The sequence below is a fragment of the Bos grunniens genome, chromosome 9, assembly GCF_055505025.1.
Source record: "Bos grunniens cultivar Pamir isolate PY7600 chromosome 9, Bosgru_T2T1.0, whole genome shotgun sequence".
NCBI classification, from domain to species: Eukaryota; Metazoa; Chordata; class Mammalia; order Artiodactyla; family Bovidae; genus Bos; species Bos grunniens.
Genome location: NC_141173.1, coordinates 29,334,952 through 29,355,160, shown reverse-complemented (window position 1 = coordinate 29,355,160; position 20,209 = coordinate 29,334,952). Strand labels below are relative to the sequence as shown.

The 20,209-nt window shown below is 39.4% G+C and overlaps 1 protein-coding gene across 2 annotated transcripts; it reads left to right on the top strand.

Moving 5' to 3' along the window:
- The first annotated feature begins 2,107 nt into the window (after positions 1-2,107).
- Positions 2,108-19,778, top strand: SMPDL3A (sphingomyelin phosphodiesterase acid like 3A). 2 transcript variants are annotated; one of them, XM_086317088.1, is made up of 8 exons: positions 2,108-2,259; positions 8,210-8,423; positions 9,321-9,465; positions 14,267-14,363; positions 15,061-15,230; positions 15,826-16,006; positions 17,621-17,745; positions 18,928-19,778. In XM_086317088.1, the coding sequence occupies exons 2-8, from the start codon at positions 8,335-8,337 to the stop codon at positions 19,243-19,245; spliced, it is 1,125 nt and encodes a 374-aa protein (XP_086173214.1). In that variant the 5' UTR covers positions 2,108-2,259; positions 8,210-8,334; the 3' UTR covers positions 19,246-19,778. The 2 variants fall into 2 exon arrangements, with proteins under 2 accessions (XP_086173214.1, XP_086173213.1); XM_086317087.1 differs by lacking the exon at positions 2,108-2,259 and adding an exon at positions 2,370-2,547.
- Positions 19,779-20,209: the final 431 nt, after the last annotated feature.

Here is a 20,209-nt window from a genome sequence, read left to right as displayed (position 1 = left end):
AAGCAACTCTCAAGAGTCTTCTCCAACACCACAGTTCAAAAGCATCAATTCTTCTGCGCTCAGCTTTCTTTATAGTCCAACTCTCACACCCATACATGACTACTGGAAAAACCATAGCTTTGACTAGACAGACCTTTAGAACATGGGGACCTACAAATACATGTGAGGCGTGAGCTATACACCCAGAGATGTTAAGGCATTGTAGCTTTGTGCGCCTTAGAGACAAGGTATAAAGGAAAACAAAACAGAGGGGAGAGAGTTGAAGGGAAGATAATGTTTCTACCCATTAACTCAATATAGTACCTTTTTTTTTTTTTTAACATAGCACCTTTTAAAAATGGAAGCATTGCTTAAGTTTCAAAATGTGTATGCCATATTTCATGCTTACTGACTGAAGAATTATTTCACCATCAGTTTACTTTCAGTAAAACTGACTGAACATCAGTAAAAGACGGCATGTGGGATATAGTTCCCTGACCAGGGTTTGAACCTGGGCACCTTGCATTAGGAGTGTGAGGTCTCAGCCCCTGGACCACCAGGGAAGCCCCTTGATGTGCTTTTAATGTAAGAAATTCTTTTTTAGCCTGTAAGTTAAAGACATGCTCATGTTTTAAGTTTTATTTTTCTCTCTTGATCTTTTTCGGAACTTTGCATGTGATGTGAAATAAAAATTCAATTCTTTTCTCATAAACACACACACACACACAAGAAAACTGGCAAAAGAAAAAGTGAGAATTGCTATTTTTATGAATTTTAAAAGTTTTTTTCTGTCTTTCAAAATGTTTGTCCTAGAAACATGCAAGTTATTTTTACTGTCCTTAAGGTTGTTTTCCAAGGACCATTTTTTCCACAATTAGAAAGCATTTTGGTTGTCCAAAGGCTTTTGAATCATCCTAAAGCCATGGCAGAACTTGAACAGCCCTGGCAGGACATGCCTGTATGCTCAATAGCTCAGTCCTGTCTGTCTCTTTGCCAGCCTGTGGACTGTAGCCCACCAGGCTCCTCTGTCCATGGGATTTCCCAGGCAAGAATACTGGAGTGCGTTGCATTTCCTTTTCCAGGGGATCTTCCCGACCTAGGGATCAAACCTGCATCTCCTGCACTGGGAGGAGAATTCTTTACCAACTCTGCCACCTGGGAAGTTCCCTGGCAAGACACGAAACAGAAAATGGAGGCACCTTGATTCCCATTTCAAAGCCTTTTTTATGAGACACTTTCCCATTAAATTACACAGCATACAAAATAAGAATTTCTCTGTTGGGAAACAAATACACTTGGTAACATTTTTTATGAGGTTAGTAATTCTGGAAGGTTTTTTTCTTCTTCAAAGGAATTCCATATCCTATAAATTTAAATTATATGCTCCTTTATCTTGAAGGGATCAGAATCCTCATAAGTGATATCACAAGGAACACAGAACCCAAGGAAGATTGGGAATCTTGGCTCCTTTGTCAGATTATCTTCAAAAATTCCTTGAAGAATAAAACCCACCAGTTGTATATATGATTTCCATATATAGATTTCCATATGATTTCCATAAATATTTCCATTATCTCTGAAATGCATACAACACAGTTCTGAGACACTGCTCTAACTCAACTGCAAAAATAACCAAGCAAGCAAAGAAAAACCCCAGATAAACAAAAACTGAAACCTAGTGTGAGTGCTAAGTCACTCAAGTCGTGTCTGGTATTTCGGGACCCCGTGGACCCTAGCCTGCCAGGCTTTTCTGTCCATGGGATTCTCCAGGCAAGAATACTGGAGTGAGTTGCCATGCCTTCCTCCAAGGGATCTTTTCCACCCAGGGATCAAACTGACCTCTCCTTTATCTCCTGCATTGGCAGGCGAGTTCTTTACCACTAGTGCCCCTGGGAAGTGCAGTGTTTCTGAGTAGTGGTTCTCAAACGTCACCACAACTTTAGCATCTTGTGGAGGACTTGGACACACAAAGGACTAGGCTTCAGGTCCTGTTTGTGGCTCAACAGCTTTGGGGCAAGTCTATTGGGAAATTTTCACTTCTAACTCAACTTCCCAGATAGTGCTGAGGCTGCTGTTCCAGGGACCACACTCAGATCCACTGTAGTCGAAATCTCTGCTGACCTGGCTCAAATCAAGACACTTGGAGGTTCTCTGCATCACTTCTGAGGAGACCCATACACTTAGGGTTAAGTGGCACTTAGGGGACCCAATCTGCGCGGGGTTGCCTCAAGCACATTCCTTCCGGGACCTGTCGCCGATTTAGAAACAACAATAAACCAGGTAATCGCCAGACAGCTGCTGAAGGTCAAGAGAACGTACTCGTTGAGGAATCGGAATCTAGCACGTGACCGCTGGGCGTTAACAACCGCAGAGGTCTTCTACCTCCTCCCGGATTCCCCAGGTCCCACGGTCCAGGGGAGTCTGCTTACAGCAAGAGTCTCCCAGATCCGTGGCTGCAACTCGCGATGGCGCGGCTGGGGGCGCTTGTCTGTTGCCTGCTAGCCGCCTGGCACTGCCGCCCCGGCCTCGGACTGCCTCTGGCTCCCGCTGGCACTGGTCCCGCGGTGGGTGAGTCGTTGTATCCTTTCCGTCCCTGGAGCTGCCCGAGAGCCGCGGCCACAGCGCATGCGCGAAGCGAGCACAGCGAGTGGGCAGAGGGGCGCCTGCGCCAAGGGCCCGGGATCCGGGACTGTGGCCCCGTTGCGGGACGCGGGGAGGGCGAGGTGACGGAGGCACCAGAGTGCCCGCTCGGCTCGGCGGGGAGATCGGGACTGGCTGACAACAGTGGGGGCACTGCAGGGGCGCTGCTCTTCTCGTGCAGTTGTTTTCACTTTGTGTCTCCATATGTGTTTTGCTCCCGGGCAAAAGGAAGGAAACATTGGGTGTCTCGAGGGAAAAAAGAAGCTGGGGGCTGGATGTCCCGCATTCCCAGGGGCCCCGAATCTGCCCTTGTAGGGCGGGGGAGCTGCCGGGTTTCAATCGCTCAGCAGTGTACATTTCAGTGCGACTCGGAGTTTATTCCATCTTGCTCGCCAAGTTTGGTGACCTTTTCGTCCTACTTCACCAACCACAGCACGGCCGCAGGCACCGCGCTCCCTACTCGTTAGGCTACGTTAGAACGCTCGGGGCCTTCATTTCACTTTACCTGGACGCCCTTGGGTTCTCTGAGGGCAGAGTCAATTTTATTCATTCCCAACGCCTACCTGGACGGAAGTGATTCTCAAAGTGAAGTCTGGGACCAAGAGCCCCAGCATCACCTAAACGGGTTAAAAGTGCAAGTTTTTAGTCACCCCCAAGTCCCTTGGACTGCAAGGAGATCCAACCAGTTCATTCTAAAGGAGATCAGTCCTGGGTGTTCATTGGAAGGACTGATGCTAAAGCTGAAACTCCAATACTTTGGCCACCTCATGCAAAGAGTTGACTCATTGGAAAAGACCCTGATGCTGGGAGGGATTGGGGGCAGGAGGAGAAGGGGACGACAGAGGATGGGATAGCTGGATGGCATCACCGACTCGATGGACATGAGTTTGAGTAAACTCCGGGAGTTGGTGATGGACAGGGAGGCCTGGCGTGCTGCGATTCATGGGGTCGCAAAGAGTCGGACACGACTGAGCGACTGAACTGAACTGAAGTCTTACTAAATCCGAAACCCCAACCATCCGTGTAACAAACCCTCCAGCTGATTCTGGTAGATGCTGGAGTTTGAGAACCACTGGTCCTGAATAGATAAACGTTGGATGGGAGATGTTATGATGCCATATGAGCCTTCAGTGTCAGGATATCCCCACCTCCCTGACTCATTTTCAAATAGAATTGCTCAGTTATCTGGGCTTCCCAGGGGACTCAGTGGTAAAAAAAACAGCTTTCCAGTGTAGGAGACATGAGTTCAACCTTGGGTTGGGAAGATCCCCTGGAGGAGAGCATGGCAACCCACACCAGTATTCTTGCCTGGAGAATCCTATGGGCTGCAATTCATAGGGTCACAAAGAGTTGGACACAGACTCCGCACACAAGTGCTGGTGGTGGCTCTGTTATCTAGAGGAGGGGGAAATGGGCAAGGTGGAGTTATTTTTATGTTTTGTGGTTTGGGCATAGCTGTCTCTGAAACAGCGCAGTGCTGACTGCTGAGACTGCTTATCTTTATCACTTTACTTTCTCACACGCCTATTTGTCCAAGAGCCAAGTCCTCATGACTCAGCTGCTCATGACTCATTTGAAAGCTAGAACTGTCAGTCTGGTTTCCCAACTGTCCGTCGTAACAAAAAATTGTCCCCAAATACTTATGTATGCTGATTTCTGCTTTCATTAAAGCTGTCTTTCTTCAATTATGTGGCTGTTTAGGATTCTGAGATAAAATGTCCTAGATTGCAGGAGGCCAGCCCTTGGCAAATTCACCTTTTGGTTTTAAGGGTCTGGTTGCTGAAGGCCTCCATGACAGATTTCTGTGGTCTGGTGAATCTCCGCAGCTCCTTGTTTCTGTAAGGAAGCTACTCAGAGTTGTTGCCTGAGGAAGAGACAGGGACAGGGGGAACAGGGTTCAAACACCCAATATACATTTGTGAGAATCTTCTAAAAGATTTAGTCACTAAGCCATGTTTGACTCTTTGAGACCTCATGGACTGTGTGTAGTCCGCCAGGCTCCTCTCTGTCCAGGGGATTTTTCAGGCAAGAATACTGGAATGGGTTGCTATTTCCTTCTCCAGGGATCTTCCTGACCCAGGAATCGAACCTGTGTCACCTGCATTGCAGGTGGATTCTTTACCACTGAGACACATGAGATTTCCCTATTTGCCAAACAAGATGTGATAACTGAGTAGTGAAAAGCATGTTGGACTGTGAACCAGAGAATCTGGGTTGAAGTGTGGGCTCTGCCACAGGCCAGGTTTATAGCCTTGGACACACACACACACAAACAGGATTTTGTATACATTTCATTAGAGGCAGGAGGTGAGGTCTCTAGATGTTTATTATTGATAAATCCCGGGTTAAGAACCTATCAGGGCTCCGTTCTTGGCTTCTCCTTAAAGACACCCTTCAGTGTATCTAAATAATTACCCCCTACTGATATGTTCAGCAGTGCAATGGTAGTGGAAAGAGCACTAGACTGAAAATCTGGAGAGACTGGTTGCATTTCAGCTTTCATTACCGAGTCACCATGTGATCTTGAGGAAATCCTGAATCTTCCTGTGCCTAAATTAAAGAATGTTTACTGGGGACCTACCATAGATCAGATATTTTCTAGATGCTGGGGATGTATAAATCCAGGTAACAGGTTACATCAGACGAGTGTCTTCAATGTGTTTCCAGCTTTGTTTTACAAAAGTTTTGTTTAGAAATGTAATATATTAGTAATTTCCTGTCCCTTACTTGACGCAGTATTTCCTGTAGGTGTGTTACCTGTTTTGCATGAGGCAAGTGAGGTGGAAGGACTGTTATTCTGAAAGGACTTTTGCATGTGAACTAACACGCTGAGGCACTGTGTGCGGTTGTTCAGAACAGTATCAACTCTGGAATCAGATTTCTGGAATTGCTGTCTTAGTTCTGTTGCATATGACGTATGTGATTTGGACTTATCTGTAAAATGAAAATAGTGGTCAGTAAATACATGTAAAGCATAAGAAACAGTATTAAAGTAAGCACTCAATACATTTCCACTACTTGGAAATGAGGAAATTCAGTGTCAAATGCAAACTTGACATTACAAATGAAGAATAATATAACTAATGCTGAGCTTACCAAGTACCAGGCCTTTATTTCTACTAAGTTACTTAACTCTTATTCAGTAGACAATAATATTATTTCCATTTTACAGATGAAACAGGCCAAGATCATACAACTAGATTGGGAAGAAGAGCTTGGGTTTGAAGTCAGGCAGTCTAACTCTGGAGCCCCTATTCATTTTTAATTTTTATTTTTAAAATTATTTATTTATTTTGCTATGTGGCGGGGCATGTGGGACTTTTGTTCCCTAACCAGGACTTGAACCCATGTCCCCAGCTTTGGGAGCACATAGTCTTAACCACTGGACTGCCAGGGAAGTCTGTGGAGCCCCCATTCTTAACCATAACACTATGCTTTTCTGCTTGTAAGTTCACTACACACCTTAACATTCTTTGAATAATATACATATTTACATAAAACTGAGATGCAGTGTATATTTATACCCCAAGAAAGAGCTGTCTCCAGGATAATTCTGAGTTATCTGCCAATCCACTTTATGTGCTGAGTAAAGTAGGTCCAAGCTGGGAAAAAGTTGGAGTACTTTCTGCATTATGGAATAAAATAAATTATTCATGGCAAAAGTTTTCAAATGAGGACTGAATACCAAGTAATTGACCATGAAGACTATTTGAGGACTACTTTGTTCTGGATTTTTTTATCTACCACTTCTTAGCTATGGGCTTAAAATGTGCTATTGTAACAACATCATGGAGAAACAACATCCCAAATATATATAATATGCCTTTTCCACCTTAAATCAACTGCTTTCAATTTTCTACTTTATTATCCAGCTTTGGGTTTTATTCAAGTATTTTTTCAGGTGCAAACTTAGCTTTTTATTATTTGTATAGATAAAACTTTGTATTCTGCTCATTTTTTCCATGCTCTTGGTGTGGTATGTTGCTACTCTGTCACTTCTGATGTGTTTCCTATTGTAAATTAGTCATTAGCAGATTAAGCTCAAAATTCAAAGCGTGAAAAAGTCTCATGAAGATATATGTAAATCAAACTTGAGGGCAAACTTGAGAGCCTTTCAAAACGGGGGTTCAGATTTTGGCTCTCCTGTTTCTAAAGCTGTATATACTAGAGCAAATGTTATAATTGACCCATTATTAATTTCTCAACTCTAAAATAGGAACAGGGATTCCTGCTTAAGAAGTAGTTTTGAGAATGAAATTGCATAGTATATTTCAGTTGTTTCCACAATGTCTGGCATATGGTGAATACTTAATAAAGAGGGCTGCTACTATGCTTATTAGTACTAGTGTTTCCTTCAATGAAAGAATCTTTGTCAAGATGATTTCCAAGCAAGGGTGCTATCAAATGGTTCCTGGGCTTCTCCCTGAAAACCCAAATGGAAGCATCTTCTTTAACAAATGCTTCCCTTAATGTTATTATTAACATTTTAGACTGTGTATAATAGAAGATGTTCCTCTATTAAATAGCTTTTGAGAACCTCTAGCAATGGCTATTTTTGGCTGAAAGCTAAAGACTCATTTTCCATTAATGTTGAGAGGCAAGGTTTTACACGAAATTAGGAGCAAGATTTTTTTCGTTATAAGTTCTGAAATCTCTTTCCTGGTGGCTCAGACAGTAAAGAATCTGCCTGTGATGCGGATACATGGGTTGGGAAGATCCCCTAGAGAAGGCAATGGCTACCCATTTCCGTATTCTTGCCTGGAGAATTCCATGAACACAGGAGCCTGGCTGGCTACAGTCCATGCTGTGGCAAAGAGTCAGACGTGACTGAGCGACTAACATACATACAAACATCTGCAATCTCTTCACTGTGTAACCCTAACAAAACACATCATATTTTTATGTCCATTTTTCTACAAGAAGAAAATAATTTCTAAAACATTAAGTTCTATAAGGAAGAAGATATGCTTCTTCCTTAAGCATATTAAGCTTCTTCCTTAATAAGCATATTAAGATACAATATATGGGATTATTATGGACTTCCCAGAAAGGGGTTTCCATGTATATCACTATGAAAACTTACGTTTGTTATCAGGTCATTGTTAAGTAGTCACGCTGTCACTGATTTCATCAATTTTGTTGTGTGCAAGTAGTGAATTCTGGTAAAATCTTCATACTATCTTTAGAGTCAGTATTTCTCACAGGGAAAGACTGTGCTTAATTTCAGGGCATATGGATATTTGGGCTTCCCCGGTGGCACTAGTAGTAAAGAATCCACCTGCCAATGTAGGAGATGCAAGTGACGTGGGTTTGATCCCTGGGGTGGGAAGATCCTCTGGAGAAGGAAGTGTAAATCCATTCCAGTATTCTTTCCTGGGAAATGTCATGGACAGATGAGCCAGGAGGGCTACAGTCCCTGGGTTCACAAAAAGTTGGACAGGACTACTGAGCTACTCAGCACATGGATATTTAAATTGCTAAGGCTTTCCTCTAACACAGAATGGAACTCCTGTTTCATCTTACTGTAAATATTTGTATGGGAATTCCAAAAGAGAAGTAGGTTTAACACCACTTGTTTTCTCATCAACAGGACAGTTTTGGCACGTGACGGACTTCCACTTAGATCCTACTTACCACATCACAGGTGACCACACGAAAGTGTGCGCTTCCTCCAAAGGTGCAGAAGCCTCAGATCCTGGTCCTTTTGGAGATGTAATGTGTGATTCTCCATATCGTCTCATTTTTTCAGCACTTGATTTTATTAAAAATTCAGGACAAAAAGTATCTTTTATGATATGGACAGGGTGAGTGATTACATAAATATCATATAGTTACTGAGTATATATCTACAGTGTCCTAAGCTTCATTAAGATGTTGAATTTCATCAGAAACTTAATTTACATGTTAAGAATTATTGGTGCTTAAAAAATACTAGATCAAATAAGTCAGCATTATTAGGCATAAGAAAAACTTTCAAAGTCCCAGTTTTATTTGTTTAGAATATATCCTCTAGAAATATGTCCATATTAACTAAGAGATGAGTTTATAAATAGCTTTTTGTGTCATTATCTTGAGATGTTTATTAATGTGATAATAAGTCTTGGTTAAATAATCAAAAAACAAAAGTCAGCAATGGGAATTAACCTGTGATAGCGATTTTACAAACATCATCTTCTGGTGGTGTAGTTAACTAATTCTATTCATCACGACAGAGTGAAGAGTTCTGTATTTCCTGTACCCGCAATAATGATCATGGCCTTATTTTAACTTATACGTTGTAACTCGTTCAATCTCCGCAATAGAAATTGTTATTATTCTTCCCATTTTACAGATAAGGACATTAAGGCCCTGAGCATCTAAGTAGCTTGTCCAAGTGCTCACAGCTATAAGAGGGCAAACCTGGCACTTTTGGCCCTGGAGTCTGTGCTTTTAATTACTAAGCATTTTTGCCTCTTATAAATCTTCAGTCAGGCAGTGAAATAGGCTGACATTTTCAGTTTATCTTTTGTATTTCACAGGTTTTCTTTTTCTTTAGGGTTCTCAGTGGAACAAAAGTAAGTGCAGAGTAGTTTATCAGCTCTTTATCATCTGTTGATTTATGGTTGACTTCGACAATGACACTTCAGCAAAGCTTTACACAAGAGTCTAGTGACTTTTTATAGAAGCCGATTTTGTTTTCTATGATTCTGTCTTCTTTGCAGGGATAGCCCACCTCATGTTCCAGTGCTTGAACTCTCAACAGACAAAGTCATAAATGTGATTGCTAATATCACGACCACTATCCAGCGTCTCTTTCCAAATCTCCAGGTTTTCCCTGCATTGGGTAATCATGACTACTGGCCACAGGTAAATTTGACCACAACTTCTGGAAATGCTTGAAGGATTTTCCCCATCAGTAGTGTCAAAGTTTTGCAACTAACTGGTTGATAACAGAGCATGGGATCAGGGCTTGTGGAAGTAGAGTGTGCTCTTAACACTAACCATCAAGGATGGCAAGACACATGGTTTGGGGACTTAAAACTGACTCTTAATAGTTCAAAAAAGTTATGTCCATAGTGGGGTTTTGGAAGCAGATTATTAGTTGATGGGTTATTAATTTGTGATTTCCTTCTTATTCTTCCTCAGTTTTTTTTTTTTTAATTATTTTGTTCATTTTAATTTTCATGTTCAGGCTAGCATAAAAAGGTTAATATTGACAAATGTTTACATACTTTAGAATTTCTATTAGACATACTAAGCTACTCATGCTCTGATCTAAGCTGGATTGTGATTAAAAACAAAGCATAGAGAATTATCTTCCCTTCTATGGGAAGGGAAGAAGGGAAGGGAAGTCCATGTTCAAAATATAATTCAAGGCAGAGAGTATGTTCAGAATATTTTTAATGTCTGATACAACTTAGGCTTCAACCTTTATTAGAGTGGCTGTTTTATTAAACAGCCTGTGCATAACAGTCGGATAGCAGTTCCAGTAACAGGGATCTGCTGTAGCAGTGTAGAATCTTACATTTGTTCAGATTCAAGAGATCTTAGAGATTATTACAGGGCTTGACAAACCAGGGCCTGTGGTCAGGATATGGCCTCACAGTTGATTTTGTAAATAAAAGTTTTATTGGAATAGAGCCATGGCTGTTCTTTCTGTTTTACCTGCGGTGGATTGTGTACTGTGACAGCAGAGAATAGTTACCATATTGATTATATGACCCCGAAGCCTAAAGTATTATTATTTGACCCTGTATAGAAACAGTTTGCTGACCCTTGGTCTAGATTAACTCTTCAGTTTATAAATGAGGAAACTGAGGCCCAGAACTGTGCTCGTTTAACTGCTCAGTCACTCAGTGGCAGAGCCCACATCCTGTATCTTTTGTGTTCAGCTGAACAAACATCCTTTCACAGGTACTTTGCTCTTGCCAGACTAACGTATCAGCATTTCCTGAACATGGTGTTTACTTTCATGCCTTTCTTTGTCTGCGTTTGCTCTGTGTTTAGAATATCTTTTCCATCTCATGTCAAAAGACTGCTTAATAAGGGTCTTGATTATATTAGTTAATTAATCTAAATACTGTGACTTTGAAAGTTGCACTTTAGGACAAGCTTAAGTTTAAGTGACTTCCTGGGTCTGGCCTCTAGTCTTGAGATGAATAATATGTGAGTCTTGGTGACAGTCAGCCTCTTAACATAGTGATCAGCTTTTGTTACTGTTGAAACATGAGACCACACAGAGCAGAGGGCTGGAGGTGGACAGTCTCCAGGAACCAGAGGTTACACACATTGTTTTTATAAGCTTTAGGTGACAGACAGACTGCTGTAATGGAAACCTGTGGGGTTTAGTGTCACATTCATTAGAATTTAAAAACCTGTCCTGCTTCTAATAGCTGAGCAACTTGAGTAATGCATGTAATTATCCCTGATCATTTGTAAACAAGAGCAGTAATACTTAACCTTGCAAAGTTTTGGGGAGAATTAGTGATGCTCATGCGAAGAGTTGACTCATTGGAAAACACTCTGATGCTGGGAGGGATTGAGGACAAGAGGAGAAGGGGACGACAGAGGATGAGATGGCTGGATGGCATCACTGACTCAATGGATGTGAGTCTCAGTGAACTCCGGGAGTTGGTGATGGACAGGGAGGCCTGGTGTGCTGCGATTCCTGGGGTCGCAAAGAGTCGGACACGACTGACTGATCTGATCTGATCTGATCTGAGTGATGCTCGGTGGAAAGGGCATAGTTTCCTACCTGGCACATTATAAGCCCTCAGTCAGTGGAGTGGTGGTAGCATGAAGCAGGGACACGGGACACGTGTTTCCTAACTCCTCTGAGGATTGGTTTCATTTTACTTTTTTCTTTGCCTTCTTTTTGTGAAGCCAAATCATATAATAATTCAAAGATATAGGTACTATCGAAGTCTAAAATATATCCTATTACATGTATAACTAGGATAAATTGGGCAGCCTTTTACCTTAAACAGCTAATTTTTTCCTCTTTCTGGCTTGTGATCTTGTATCTGAAAATCTTCTTTCTACTATTTTGCCATCTTTCCTTCCATCCCAGTTTCAGGAATGTCAAATGTAACATGAAAGCCCCACAACAAATTCACCTAGAGGCTACTCATATCTGAGATAAAATTCTGGTGAATGTTAGTAATAAATAAATTGGATGTGTTATTTCTCCCATCAACGTGTATATAAACATAGCTACATAAACATACAGACACAAGTTCCCACCCATTATGTCAGAAGTAGATATTCATATGGACAGCCCAAGGATTTCTTCCCATTACTACTCAAGGAAGCAGCCCAGACCAGCATCCTTATATACTCCTACACTGGCAAAGCTGGTGCCGCCTAACTGTGGGTGGTACCACTTCCCATTGTGCAATGGATAATTGGATATAAAAGTGATGGTAGAAAGATGTGGAATTTATATCTAGCTCTGGAACTGATGCTTACTCCTTGGAAGGAAAGTTATGACCGACCTAGATAGCATATTCAAAAGCAGAGACATTACTTTGCCAACAAAGGTCCATCTAGCCAAGGCTATGGTTTTTCCAGTGGTCATGTATGGATGTGAGAGTTGGGCTGTGAAGAAAGCTGAGCACCAAAGAATTGATGCTTTTGAACTGTGGTGTTGGAGAAGACTCTTGAGAGTCCATTGGACTGCAAGGAGATCCAACCAGTCCATTCTAAAGGAGATCAGCCCTGGAATTTCTTTGGAAGGAATGATGCTAAAGCTGAAAGTCCAGTACTTTGGCCACGTCATGTGAAGAGTTGACTCATTGGAAAAGACTCTGATGCTGGCAGGGATTGGGGGCAGGAGGAGAAGGGCACGACAGAGGATGAGATGGCTGGATGGCATCACTGACTTGATGGACGTGAGTCTGAGTGAACTCCAGGAGTTGGTGATGGATAGGGAGGCCTGGTGTGCTGCGATTCATGGGGTCACAAAGAGTCGGACACAACTGAGCGACTGAACTGAACTGGAACTGACAAGCTCTCCCTGAATAAATCACGTAACTCTGGTGCTCATATTTCTCATGTTTAAAGTAGAGAGAAAAGTCTAGGGTAATGTTTATATAATTTTGACTCTACATGACTATACCAGTATCTTGGCATCCATCCTGAAGTAAACAAATGGCTAAAATGTTAGGCTTTTTTATGATGATGATGCTTACCAATGTTTTATTAGGATTTAGATTGGGCAAAGCCACTGTGTAGCTTTCAGACAGATCACTCCGATCTCTGACACAAACTGAAAATATACTTTGAATAATTACCTTCAGTTAAAAGAAGTCATTTGCTTACAACTTTCCCTGAATATAGTTATATTTTAATCATGTATTCAGTTCAGTATTAGGCATATGTATTAGGAACTAATGTGACTTGAATGTCATTTTTAAAAAGGTAAAGCATTTTAATTAATGACGTCAGTGAAACTCCTTGAAGAAATAGGTCTGGGTCACCAATATACAGAGGGAAATTAAGAAAGTGAAGAAAATGGCTTCAGTTTTTTAGTATAATTTTTTGAAAAGAAAATAGAAATAATCACTCAATTTCACAAATGATTTCTGAGTTTTTATTCAGTATCTATTTTCTTGAAGCTTTATTTTTCTTGTCTAGAGCTTATGTCACCATAAGGGTTCTTTAATAATGATATGATAAAGTAGGATGATAAAAATACTGTCTAATATATTATACATATAATATTTAGAAAATCAAAATGATATGATTTAGGCTAACATGAAGAGTTGTTGTTTAGTCACTGAGTCGTGTCTCTTTGCGACCCCATGGACTGCAGCACGCCAGGCTTCCCTGTCCTTCACTATCTCCCAGAGTTAGCTCAAATTCATTCCATTGAGTCGGTGATGCTATCTATCTCATCCTCTGCCACCCTCTTCTCCTTTTGGCTTCAGTCTTTCCCAGCATCAGGGTCTTTTCCAGTGAGTCGGCTCTTTGCATCAGGTGGCCAAAGTATTAGAACTTCGGCTTCAGCATCAGTCTTTCCAATGAATATTCAGGGTTGACATAAAGAGACTTCAAATCAAAAACATGTGGTTATAAGTCTTCTTTCAAGAAGTTAAAATGCTTTATACTAGTGTTAACATTTCAGAGGACTTTGTTTAATTCTGAAATCATGATGTTTTCTCCACTTCCTAGGAATGCTACACCAGAACTTAAATTTTCAGGGGCAAAGTAGCCTTCAGTGTCTAATGAGCACACTCCCACATCAATTTTGTACTTCAGTTATGCCAAAACAAGGGCTTTTTTCTGTATACGGCACCATGTTGGTGTCTGGGCCATTTTTTTTACTTTGATTCCCTTTCCTATCAACTTGATGAAATCATTCTTCAAGGTCTGGTTCAAATGCTCTTCTCACTCTCCCTGCTGACTCTCTAGGGCAGCCTTGATTATTCTTGTTTCTCCACTCACCAGATCCTTGCGATGGTTCCTAGCACACTGTCTTATAGATGGCTGCTTGCATTTTGTTCTCTATCTCCCCAACAAAGCCATAAATTCCTTGAAAAATTAAGTATATCTAGTATTCCAGCATCTCCAGATGCCTCCTATGGTAGTAATCTCTCAAGTCATGTTTAAATTAATTCATCCATGTATCTTCAGAGTTTCAATGTTGGATTATATTGTTTGTGGCCAGGATCAACTGCCTGTAGTCAACAGCAAAGTGTACAATGCAGTAGCAAACCTCTGGAAACCATGGCTGACTGAAGATGCTATTACTACTTTAAGGAAAGGTAAGTGAAAGATTTACTCAGCCTTATTTTATCTCTGTTTTTGTCCAGTTAATATCGTTTGGACTTAGATGTTTAGTGTTTGTTTGGGTGTGCCAATTCTGAAGAGTCTCTGTGCCCAGTTTTCCGAGAGGCCTTACCATGTTTGAAAGCCGAGGAGTGGCGTGGATGGTGAGTGGGCCAAGGTCCACTAACTCTGAAAGCGCCCTGACAGCAGTGTTCTGTCACTGGCTCACTGGTTCACAGCTATGCATTTAAGCCCCATCTCACCTGAGAGTCTAGCAGCTTTGATTTATCTGCTATTGTATCTTCAGTGTTCTCATTCTTTAGATTTTAGATTTCATTGTATCTCTTAATTCCCCAAATATACAAAGGTAGAAGTTGATTTGTTAATCGTTCCTTGATAAAAATCAGTACCTCATTGCCTAGTTATCTTTTCATAAGAATGTTAAATACAACTGTTGTGACCTCAGTATGTGGAAGTGGCAGCTCTGGAATTGACACAGAGAAGGTTTTCAGTGTTTGTTAAATCTGATTCTTATCCAATGATAAGCCTATTTAAGTGCAAACGAGGCAATGAGAAATAAGTATAACCTTCCTGAAAGGATTGTAAACCTTAATTAAGATTTTTGCTTTCACAGTGTCTATGTATCTGTGTATTATTTTAGTAATAGAATATGTTTAAAATTTGTTTTTATAGGTGGCTTTTATACACAGAAAGTTTCAAATAATCCGAAACTTCGGATCATCAGTCTCAACACAAACTTATACTATGGCCCAAATTCCGTGACCCTAAATCAGACTGATCCAGCAAATCAATTTGAATGGCTAGAAAATACACTGAACATCTCTCAGCAAAATAAAGAGAAGGTAGATGCCATAGACCAACATCACTGGGGATAAACAGAGGGTTATACTTGTGAATTTATTAGACTTGCAAGAGGTCAGGTATTAATAAAAGTATTAAAATTTAAAGATGTTCTTGCATGAAACAGTTCATGATTTGCTCTTTGTTGATGCCAGTTTTGTTTTATTTTGCTCTAAGGCTTGATCAGTTCAGTTCAGTTCAGTTCAGTCGCTCAGTCATGTCCTTCTCTTTTCAATCCCATGGACTGCAGCATGGTCACAGTTACCTAATATCACAATGTCCAGGGGATCTTCCCAACCCAGGGATCAAACCCACGTCTCTCATGTCTCCTGCATTGGTAGGTGGGTTCGTTACCACTAGCGCCACCTGGGAAGACTATTATATCATAAACCATGCAGTGTAAATAGACAAGTATAAATTTAAGACCATTAATAGTTTCATAATTTCTCCTTTTTTGATAAATGAGTAGGAGAGATGGTGTATTTGTTTTCTAAAGTTTAATTAGTGTACTTTCAATCTTGGGTATCTAAATGTCTTTTTGTTATGATAAATGTGCAGAAAGAATCCCATCAGTCCTCTTTGTGTTTCTCTCCCCAGGTGTACATCATAGCTCATGTTCCAGTGGGGTATCTGCCTTATGCAAGGGGCATCTCAGCAATGAGAAAATACCATAATGAGAAATTGATAGACATTTTTAGAAAATACAGTGACATCATTGCAGGACAATTTTATGGACATACTCACAGAGATAGTATTATGGTTCTTTCAGATAAAAAAGGTAATAGAATGTTCTATTTGTATCCATTTGCTACACAAAATAGTGAATATTAACTTTTACTGATCCAATAAATTTAAAGTTTATTAAATCTACTTGCCAGAACTAGCTTGTTCTCACTTACCTTCAATGAATATATATATAGTCCTATAGCGTGTAAGACTATATCTAGTCCAATTGCTGGACTTCTTATTAACTTCCCAAAGCCATCACTATCTGATCGCTGTTGACCCAAAAGCCTCTGAAACCTTCAGCTCACTCCAATGTTCTTTTAGGTCTGAAAGCTTAGAGAAGCACTGTTTTTGTTTTACTTGTGAGACTCAAGATTCTTTCTTTCTTTTTTTTTATTCATTTATTTTTAATTGGAGGCTAATTATAATATTGTGGTGGGTTTTGCCATACTTTAAAAAAAATGTATTTATTTTTGACTGCGCTGGGTCTTTGCTGCTGCGTGCAGGCTTCTCTAGTTGTGGGGTACATGCTTCTCATTGCTGTGGCTTCTCTTGCTGGGGAGTACAGGCCCTAGGGTGTGCGGGCTTCAGTAGTTATGGCACACAGGCTTAGTTGTCCCTCAGCATGTGGACTCTTCCTGGACCAGGGACCAAACCTGTGTCCCCTGCATCTGCAGGTGGATGGATTCTTAACCGCTGGACCACCAGGGAAGTCCTCAAGTTTCTTTTGCTGTGACTAGTTTTACTTAGAATTTAAAGAGCAAAGCACAGTTTACTGTGGTTTAAAGTAAAATATATTAAGCTCTTAACTTTAAAGTGCTTACCAACATGGTCATCTACTCAGCATTAAAAGAAAAAAAACAGAAGGAGCACTTGCGTTAAATAAGACAATGATTATCTATTCTTAAAGATAACTTCTGAATGAAGGCAGAAAACTGAGAGTTAACAAAATAAAAGTTTTGATTTTTTAGTAGTCAGCCAGGATAAAAATCAATATATATATATATATATATTTCAGTAATTGGAGAACATTTTTGAAATGTTTTGCCTTTTTCATCTAGGATGACTGGACTTGGTAAAAAATGACCATTTTTCAGCCTTTGATAGCTTTTTTACTCAGAAAGAAATTTAGTCCTATAATAGACATAAAACATGGTGACACTTTAATCAAATTCTTATTATGTAATTATTGGAATATTGTCATAGGTGGAGTACAAAAAAACTAGCCTTGTATTTTTCATGTGTGTATATTTGTAATAAGTTGGATATTTTTATCATGAAAAATTTCAAATATATATAAAAGCAGAGATATTCAAATATCTATCAAGATTTGTTTTACCCATGATTCTTTTTTTTTGAGGTATTTGAAAGTAAATGTCAAACATTAAATGTATTTCAACACTACATGAATCACACATTGGTAAAATATTTGGATAACAACATAATCATAATTCCATTAACTTAACTAACAAAACCAACAATAATTCTTTTAATCTCCTTCCTAATAAAACTTTCCCTGTTTTCTCAAAAGTGTCTCTTTACTGTTGTTTTAAATCAGGATCCATCAAGCATCATGCATTATTTGACTGTTTAATCTGAAACTTTTTAGTATTATTAAGCTCAATTGTTAAAAACACATACATTTATGTACATATGTTTTGTCTAGGAAAGCCAGTAAATTCTTTGTTTGTGGCTCCTGCTGTTACTCCAGTGAGAAGTATTTTAGAGAGACTGACCAACAATCCTGGTGTCAGACTATTTCAGTATGATCCTCGTGATTATAAATTATTGGTAAGTTGGTGTAACTTTTAGAATTGACTTCATAGTTTTGCATGTCTATGTAGTTTTCATCAGTTTAGTTGAATGTTTTCAACACAGCTACTATAAGTTGTACTTTATGTTGAAATCTCAAGATGTCTTCTTTTTTTGTGTTTTGAATGTCAGCTTTATATCAATTCACCTTCAAAAGGCTAGGCATTTAGTTTATGAATACTGTACCTTTCAACAAATATGTAATTTGAAAAGAATTTCTCAGGTAAAGTCTATACTGATGGAACTGCATTTTTCTTCTAGGTAAATTTAGTAAGCAACAGTTCTATTATTCCCTGGAGCATGTTTTTACAAAAAACAATAGTGCAGGAGAAATCTGGTTTTAATCCATCAACTTTAAATTAAGAAAGATAATACAACAATTGACTGATAAGAATAGTCCAAAAGAAATGTTTTACAGCTATTAGTTGCCTATTCTTAGATCTGAAACTCATGTGTATGTGTATACACTGACATAGAAAGATGTACCTGCTATAACACTATGTCATTTTTTAAAGTGCAAAATAGTTTGTATAGTGTGATCTCATTTTATGAAAAAATGAAAAAGATAGTAAAAAGAAATCAAATACCTGTATTTCTTTTGTACATACAGTCTGGAACAGCACGCATACACTGGAGTGCTGGTAAACGTTTAATGGCTGGCTCACTGGGGGGTGGAAAGTGCTTTGTTTTGTAGTGTTTGCCAATTTCCATGGCATAAATACTCCCCAAATGGCCAATTTCAAGCTGCGGTAATGATATAAACTAGCTTGGAGTTTCCTGAAAATTTGACAGCATTTGTGGGCTTGTACAGCCACCTGCTGCATATAACTGATTTATAGACAGTTGTTAGCAGTGGTTACTTCTGAGGTGTATAAACTGAAGGCTTTTTATTCTGTATATCTTTCTGTATAGTTGGATTATTTTCTATTGGATTATTTTCTATTATATTCTTTCATTCTATTTTACATGAACAAAACAATATAGATTTTTCTATCGGGACTCTTTTTCCTTAAAAACGATTCTCAGTTTTTAAATTGACTACACTTTAAAATTAAGAAGATAACATAAATGCTGATAAGAACTCTACTTGCTATGCAGTATGTTATATGCCAAAATATGAACCAGGCTTTATTACTCTTTTTAACTATTTTTTAACTATAGGATATGCTGCAGTATTACTTGAACCTGACAGATGCTAATCTAAAGGGAGAATCCAATTGGAAGCTGGAGTATAACCTGACCCAGGCCTATGACATTCAAGATTTGCAGCCAAAAAGTTTGTATAAGTTAGCTAAACAATTTGCAATCCAAGAGAGTAAACAGTTCGTAAAATACTACAAATACTTCTTTGTGAGTTACGACAGCAGTGTAATTTGTCAGGGAAAATGTAAGATCTTTCAGATTTGTGCAATTATGAATCTTGATGTTATTTCTTATACAGATTGCTTCAGACAATATCATATGAAGCACAGATTGTAATATTTCACAGTTGGTTCTCTTTGATAATGAAACGATGCTCTGCTTCTGAGATCAGTTTGTGGAAACTGTTATGCAAATCTTTGTGAGTTACTGAGTGGACAGGAATAATTCCTGTCTTTGCTTTTTTATGATGCAGAAATGTAGCACTCTCAATTTTTATTATATCAAATGTATTTAAATTGCCCATCACTAGAATGATGTTTGAATGTAAACACCCTATCTTCCAGGACTTCCTAGGTGGCTCAGTTGTAAAGAACCTGTCTGCCAATGCCAAGGCAGGAGACTCAGGAAATGCAGGTTCAATCCCTGGGTCAGGAAGTTCTCCTGGAGTAGGAAATGGCAACCTGCTCCAGTATTCTTGCTTGAAAATTCCATGGACAGAGGAGCTTGGTGGGCTACAGTCCATGGGGTCCGAAAGAGTGGGATACAACTGAACACGCACGCACCCTATCTTCCAGTTTACATAATTGTACCTAATTTATACTGTTGTTGAAATTGTCATTTATACAATAAAACAAATTATTTTTCCTTAAGAATGAATTATTTTTAACATGGTCATTTTCAGTTTTTAATTCACTCTCTTGGAAACTTCATGTGTAAACTCAGGTTCAAACTGTTTTAAGTATCATGAGGTTAACCCTGTTTTTGCATTGTCTGTGCTCTTGAGAAAACACCAAGTTCACATTAGAGCTGTCTCTGATTCTATGAGACATCACGGGACAGGACTTCATTACCTGTCTCCACTCTGTGAGTGAAGGAGAGCCCTTTTTAGTACTGCTAGGTTTTAAGGAAGAGAATGTTGCAGGAGAATGGCTAAACAGAATATTTTATCAAACTTTAAAAAGGGCAGAGATATTGATAGTATAGATTGCTTGGAGATATATGTAACAGATCCCCCCAAAAGAGGTACGTTGGTAAATCAAATACAAGAATGTTGGAGGTTAATGAATGGGAAAGTTGATTG

Bases quoted from the DNA above. Each gene is read 5' to 3' on its own strand.
- SMPDL3A (XM_086317087.1), top strand. From the start codon at position 2,445: ATGGCGCGGCTGGGGGCGCTTGTCTGTTGCCTGCTAGCCGCCTGGCAC. The intron at 9,466-14,266 runs GTAAATTTGACC...GTTTGTGGCCAG, and splicing joins ATCATGACTACTGGCCACAG to GATCAACTGCCTGTAGTCAA. The intron at 14,364-15,060 runs GTAAGTGAAAGA...TTGTTTTTATAG, and splicing joins TATTACTACTTTAAGGAAAG to GTGGCTTTTATACACAGAAA.